The following is a 7,249-nucleotide window of genomic DNA, read 5'->3' as shown; positions in this document are numbered from 1 at the left end:
CAGTGGTGAATAAATACCACCAAAAGAAAGCTCTATCTGTCCCCAAAAAAGGGTATAAAATTCATTTCAGTACAGCGCTGCATGACGGAATAAATGTCAGTCAAAGTACCGCAGCGCTGAATACTGAAAAATGGCCTGGATGGGGAAGGGGGTTTAACACACCGGATGTCAACTGGTTAAAAAATATTCAGAAAGCATCAGAATGGCTGTCAGGAAACTAGCATTCTGAAAAGTTCAGTATTGGCAGCCTCTATTAATCTCTCATGACGGTGTCTCTTTAACTAGATACCTATTTAAAAGAAACATAATGTAAAATACTGCATCCACTTGGAAAAAAATAAGTAACATATTTTTTTTTTGTCGAAGCTTTAGAAGATGGAAAACCAGATGAAGCTCAGAAAAATAAAAAAAGCAAATGCAAGAGAAAGAGGGTTCGCAGTATTAAATCAGTAAGAAATCTGCTCCCCGAGCTGCCTTTTGCAAATGAGGATATCAATGCAGTTTTTGAAAGTAAGTATATCATTTTGTATAATTTTAGTATACAATAACATAACTATATAATTTAATTATAACATAAAAACGTTATACTTTACAATATTATTTCCATTTAAAACCAGTGTTGTGAGAAAAATAAATTGAGGACGCTAAAATGAAAAAATACATGGTTCGAAAAATCCAGTTGAAACATTTAATAATGCCATTAGAGACTTGTAGAAAGTGGTTTGAGATTCCATTTGGTTTTAAAAATTGATTTTGGAATTAATGGATTTTCCCAAATGAAATCCACATTCACTGTTAGTGGTTTGTTTGTTCGAGAAAAACATTTCCATTCTGCTCCTTTGATTTTTTTCATCACTATGGTCAAAAACATTTATCTATTGAACCCCATTAACTATGAGAAAATCAAACAAATGCTCCAAACGTGTTTTTGAATGAAATTCTAACTGTGTATACCTAGCGTAATTTGCCATAAATAATACTTCAACTTACACAGTAGTACTGTGGAACAGCCAAGTGGTCTCTAACAAAATTAGAACTGGCAGCAGTGGGTTTTTTTTTTTTTTTGGAAGGACTGGTCCTGTGTAGCTAGGTCCCATGAACCTCTGTTGGGCAGTGTTTTATGTTATAGGCTTGTAAACACAGATATTACCAAATGCAAGAGATGCTTGCAGATTCTAGGCAGTCACCCTAGGGTATTTTGGTCAGCTGAGGATTGTACAGCTACTGTACAGAAGGATCCTCATTGTCCGGGAGAGGAGCAACTCAATTCTTTCTAGTTATGAGCTATCTAACTGACCATGGGTCTAACAAACCAAAGCCTTAAAAGTCCTTTTGTAAACCTCTTTTTTTATGTCAACAACTCTTTTTCTGGTCCTCTGAACTTTAGTCTGTTAGAGCAGGTAACCAAAATTATATCAATTTGTAAAGTGGTAGGGCAGGCTGGACCCATCCTTATATTGATTGGCATGCCATGCTCATTCAATGTATTTTTTTAATGTATGATGTGTTAAACTCTAAATTTGTGTCAACTGAGAGTGTGAACAATTTCTTTCTTGCACAACACTTGGTATTAATAAATAATTTCAGAGACTGATGGGCAATTAGGCAGAACACCTGCAAGAAGTCATTTTTGCTAAAAGGGACAATACCAGCTTCTGTGGCAAGGAAATCCTTACTTTTTCTACAGATTTTCTGTTTGTTGAATAAATGAACGAAAAGGCACATTTTTCTTGATTTCTAGTCAAGTATGTCACCTTTATTTGTAGACACTGTTTGGATAAAAATCTAATGTTTGTCTGTTCTGATATGTAGAAAAAGACAACAAATTTCATGGGGTGTACTTATTTTTTTACATAACTCTAGATTTCAGCAGGATAATCATTGCATAAAACATAGAACAACCTTATATTGAGCTGTAGAGTAAGAAATGTCAGTTCCTATATTTTTTGCCATATCATTCTGTCCCCAAGATTTTTATAGTGCTGGCTACATTCAACAGAATGGACCAATACAGAGCAGGATTTTTTTCTTGAGCTTCATTCTTCTACCTTCTGTAGCTTTGTTTTTGGGAGAGCTCTCATACATTCTGCTTTAGAATATACCATTGATAAGGGATCTGTCCTTTATTGTAAATAGCTAGGAGTGTAATTTTCACATGAGTAAAGCTGTTTACCTTCTGTATCCAAGCTAGGTAATTTTAAGGTTGTAAATAGATATGATGTTACAGTTAATGCAGCTGTGGTAGTGCGTATTTCTTGTGATTGTAAAATGAGAAAACAGTGTGACTATGCAGCAGGGAAAGCAAAAAGAATTCTGTGTAACATTACTAGAGAGATCACCAGCAGGAAGAAAGAGGTCCTGGTTCCATTATATAGAGCTTGTTATAACTCAGACAGGCAAAAAAAAATGTTGTTAGAGCTAAGGTATTGAACATATCAGGACGGGATGGGAGGGGGGTGCTTTAAATCTGCAGCCTTTAGTAAAGAAAGAGGCACATGATTGAAATATTTACATGACAAGTATTGGGTGAGTAAAATGTACTCTTCTAATACTTAGAGCCGGCATGTGACACTGCAGCTGTTAAACGTTGGCTCTATAGATTGAAAAGTGAGTGATCACAAAGCACTGATCACTCAGCTCATGGTCTTCTCCCTGCAGAGACTGGTGACTTCAGTCAATGCTCCCCACATGGACTCCCCTCTCTATTCCTCCAGTGCTCATTGGAGAGACAGACAGGGGAGGGGGCGGGCACAGCTGGCTCTAGAGAAGCGGAGCCAGCTGTCAATCAGGCACCAGGGTGGATCCAGATAATGTTCTTGGGCTCTTTACCGGCTGCAGCGTGGCTCTGCGCTGTCAGAATATACTCTGCAGTAGCACATTAGATGCGGACTTTGAGTCACAGGAGAACATTAGTAGATGTCCTCTTATGATCCATGGAGGACTACAGCCCCCCCAAAAAATTTGGCGTTAGTTCTCTTTTAATATATTAAGGTTCTAAAAGAGGATCAATAGGCCATTCATTTCATATGATGCTAAGCACAAGAAGATAGGGGGCATGACGTCAAATTATTAGGAGTAAACGTTAAGGCTTCATTCAGATGGGGCGTACACGTCCGTGCTGCGTGCATGCCTGTAAACAGCCTGATCCCGGGAGGGGCAGGTGCCGGGTGTAATTGCACACAGTAGCTTGTTCTTCCCTAGGGAGGACACGGCTGTACGCTGTCATCTGCACACTGGACAGTGTGCGTCCAGGTGCGGACATCCGAACCTGTACGGATGTGCAAGTTTGGGTGTGAGGATGATCGCGTACAGCTGCGCAGGGGCGGACTGACAACACATGGGGCCCCCGGGCAATACGAGATTATGGGGCCCCTTTTGCTCCGCCCATATACAGGCCACATCCAACCACAATCCCCACTCATCCACAAGGCCCACCCACATATAAATTCTTGTGTTACAGAAATTATTTCTCCTCACTATTTTCAAAATAGCCGATCACTAAAAAGTGAATTGCAGGGGAATTGGTAGAAGAATTTGAACCGCCAGTTCTACACAAATAGAGGTGATTTGGAAAATGAGCTCATTGGCAGAATTTATGGTTTGGATAATTTGTCCGAGATTCTTCAATTCTGCCAATTACCACCAGCTGTAGAGGACTACAAATCCCAGCAATACATTACACAGCAATACAGAATAGTATATGCATTTGCTACATACTCTATGCTGCGGCTCTGTTCCGGGTAACAATCTGATGTCTCAGATGGAGAGTCTCAGCAGGGGCAAATGCAAACAGTCTAAGTAGGGGCAGATGCTGAGGGTCTCACTGAGCTGATGTGAGGGATAAGCGGAGGATCAGAGGGGCCAATGTCAAGGATCAGCAGGGGCATATGTGGAGGATCAGCAGGGGCAGATGAGGATCAGAGGGGTAGATGAGGGGGATCAGCAGGGTGGATGCGGAGGATCAGAGGGGCAAATGCGGAGGTTTAGAAGGGCAGATCTGGAGGATCAAAAGGGCAGATAAGGAGGATCGGAGAACCAGATGTGGAGGATCAGAGGGGCAGATGAGGAGGATCAGAGGGGCAGATGAGGAAGAACAGAGGGGTAGATGTGGAGGAACAGAGGGGCAGAGGAGGAGGATCAGAGGGGCAGAGGAGGAGGGGCAGAGGATCAGAGGGGCAGAGGAGGAGGATCAGCAGGGGCAGAGGAGGAGGATCAGCAGGGGCAGAGGAGGATCATCAGCAGGGTCAGATGAGGAGGATCAGCAGGGTCAGATGAGGAGGATCAGCAGGGTCAGATGAGGAGGATCAGCAGGGTCAGAGGAGGAGGATCAGCAGGGTCAGAGGAGGAGGATCAGCAGGGTCAGAGGAGGTGGATCAGATGAGGAAGATCAGAGGAGCAGATGAGGAGGATCAGCAGGGGTGTGGAGATCTCAGCTGGGCCTTTCTAAATGCTGCAGAGCAGAAGGAAGGCTTGAAATAGCCTCATAAAGTGCCGCGGTGGTAAAGAATGCAGAGCGCGGTGGCAAAGAATGCATGGGACAGTATTAAAGAACGCAGAGCGCGGTAATAAAGAACGCAGAACGCGGTGGTAAAGAATGCAGAGTGCGCTATTAAAGAACGCAGTGGTAAAGAATGCAGAGCGTGATAATGAAGAACGCAGTACCATTTTAGTACTATACTTGTACACAACACTGGGCACCTGGAACATTATATAAAGACAAAATTAATACAATTTTCAGCTTAACAATATTTATTTCTGTAAAGAAAATATTTTTCTCCTTATTTACATACAATGTACAGTAAAATATAGTTCACTCACCAGTCTGAGACCTTGAGGCATTCACAGGTTACTTTTCCTCTGCAGTGTTGCATCTTGGGGGGGACATCCACAACCTCCCTGTGCGGTGTGGGGGGAGCATCTACAAGCTACCTGCGGGGGGCGAGCTTCCAAAAACTCCTTGTGCGGCGGGTGTGTGGGACTGGGAGGGAGCAGCCGGCATTTTCCTCCGTACCAGCTGCCCTTCCATTCATGTGCCGGTGCTGGCTTGGCTGAGGGGAGGGGCCTCTCTACTGTCTCCTTGATGTCGGGGGAAGTGACAGAACGGCAGGGTCCTCTCAATGAGACCCTGATCGTTCCGCCCGTGGTAGGATTCTGATTGCCAGAGCGATCAGTCACATGCCCCCCTTCCTAGTTTCGACACTGGGTGACGGGCCCCCTTTTGGCCACGGGCCCTCGGGTGGAGCCCGAGTGCCTGATGGGTCAGTACGCCCTTGCAGCTGCGTCCTTCCATAGGGAAGAACAGGCTGCTGCATGCAATTAAATGCAGCACCTGTCCCTCCTGGGATCGGCCCGTTTACGGGCATGCACTTCACACGGGCGTGTATGCCCTGTCTGAATGAGGCCTAAGGATAATATTTGAAATTATTATTTTACAAAAAGAGTAGTGGGTGTTGGAAGTAGACATCCAGCAGAGGTAGCGAGTCAGTCAACAGTAAGTGAATTTATATATGCTTGGGATAAACATAGATCTATACTCCGACAAAAATATAAAAAAAAAGGACAGCAGAGTCTGTCTATCAGTCTTTTAAATTTGTGTTTCATTGAAATAATTTCTTTCAGTCGCAAGAACAGCAGACAAGAAGGTGAAAAAGAAAAGGAAAAGACATCAATTAGAAAATGAAGATGATGATAAAAGTAAAAAGCAAAAGAGGGCTAATTATTTTGTGTCCTTGCCTATTACAAATCCTAAGGTAATCGTATTAGTTCTCACTGTGTCTAAAAATTGAATGAAAAAAAGTTAATGCAAATGACTGAAATTTGATTCTAGATACAAGATCAGTTTATCTACTTTGAGAAAATTTAATAGGAAACGAATATAAAATGTCATTTTTCAGTATATTTCATCATATTTAATGCATCATCGACCTGTGAACTAAAAAAAACTTTCTGCCATGTTAGAAACAACTGCAGAACAGTATTGTGTTTTACACTTTACACCACTCCATTGTTAATCATTGTAAGGATTTTTAGAAACTTCTTTGCATATTGTTACCTGCTGTACAGGTCTTTCATGTAACTTTCTTAAGCTCACTGCTAAGTGGAAGGGTCTGCCCTTTTTCAGTGCTAGTGTTGTAATGAGAGAAACACTGCATCCTTGAATGGTCAAATTATCAGCATTCTACACTAAACCTAATGACAGAGCTGAGATTTCTTGGGGCTTGTGTAGGCAAATTATGCACACAACACAGCCAGATATATGTTGCCGTGATAGACGTTTTGCCAGTTTTAGAATAACATAGTGAATTGCAGAATAAAACAGAAAAGTATAATTTAATAACATTAAAACCTAATTCCAGTCAAAACTGTTTTTTTTTTGGGAAGGGTTGTAACCTTTTATTACTATTATTGTCCCTGTTGGGGGTATTCCCCCATGGGGTCCTGTTCTGTCACCAAACTGAAAGTGGGAAGATATTTAAATTAGGGAGACAGGAGGGAATAGAACCCTAATAGAAGTTTTCACGCTTTCCCTTCTTTTGTTTAACTAATATGTTTAATTATCATCTGTGCCCCTTTTGAAGATATTTCATTAATTTCTTGTCTTGGTGACCATACCAGTGGTAAGGGAATATTTTCCCACTAGCTACAGAAACAAAAATCTTACCATCTTTGCTATATCCAAAATTTCAAAACTAATGACTATAGGTTTTTTTCAGTGGAGGGTACTGTTAATGCTTCAACATACCTTAGACAATTGTGTGCTCTCAACCTTGTAGCATCAGTTAGGGAAAGTCCATTCTTCTTTTCCAGTATAACTGTGCACAAAAGTCAAGTCTATAAAGACATACTTTAGTTTGAGTTTAGTGTGGAGGAACTGGAGTGGCCTAAACAGAGCCTCGAAGTTAACCATATTGAACACCTTTTGGGATGAATTTGAGTGCCAATGGTGAGGCAGGTTTTCTTGTTCAACATCCGTACCTGAGCTCAGAATTATTATTTTGGCTCAGTGGGCATACATTTCTACAGACACATTCCAAAATCTTGTGGAAAGCCTTCCCAGAAGAATGTGGTTGGTGTAGCCACATAAGGGTAGCTAACTCCTTAATAAAGCAGACCTTTCCCCTTACCCTCCTCAATCAATGAAGTGCCAGCACTACATAAAGTCTACTTATGAAAACAAATAGTCACTTACATGCTTCTTCTGGCCCCAATCCCTGTGGTACATCCTGCCCCTGCTCCAGATTCGGTGCTG

At 41.8% G+C, this 7,249-nt stretch overlaps 1 protein-coding gene across 1 annotated transcript in view; it reads left to right on the top strand.

Annotated features, from left to right (window-relative positions):
• The window catches only part of LOC108800256 (A-kinase anchor protein 7-like), a 147,009-nt gene that overhangs the window by 5,148 nt on the left and 134,612 nt on the right, over positions 1-7,249 (top strand). Inside the window, exons 2-3 of the mRNA XM_018572226.1 lie at positions 367-510; positions 5,620-5,750. Of these exons, the coding sequence (XP_018427728.1) occupies positions 367-510; positions 5,620-5,750 (275 nt within the window). The remainder of the gene's footprint in view (positions 1-366; positions 511-5,619; positions 5,751-7,249) is intronic.

This window comes from Nanorana parkeri, unplaced genomic scaffold (assembly GCF_000935625.1).
Source record: "Nanorana parkeri isolate BGI_ZX_2015 unplaced genomic scaffold, ASM93562v1 scaffold1971, whole genome shotgun sequence".
Taxonomy (NCBI): Eukaryota; Metazoa; Chordata; class Amphibia; order Anura; family Dicroglossidae; genus Nanorana; species Nanorana parkeri.
The sequence above is the reverse complement of the archived record's forward strand: the minus strand, read 5'-3'. Positions and strand labels throughout refer to the sequence as shown.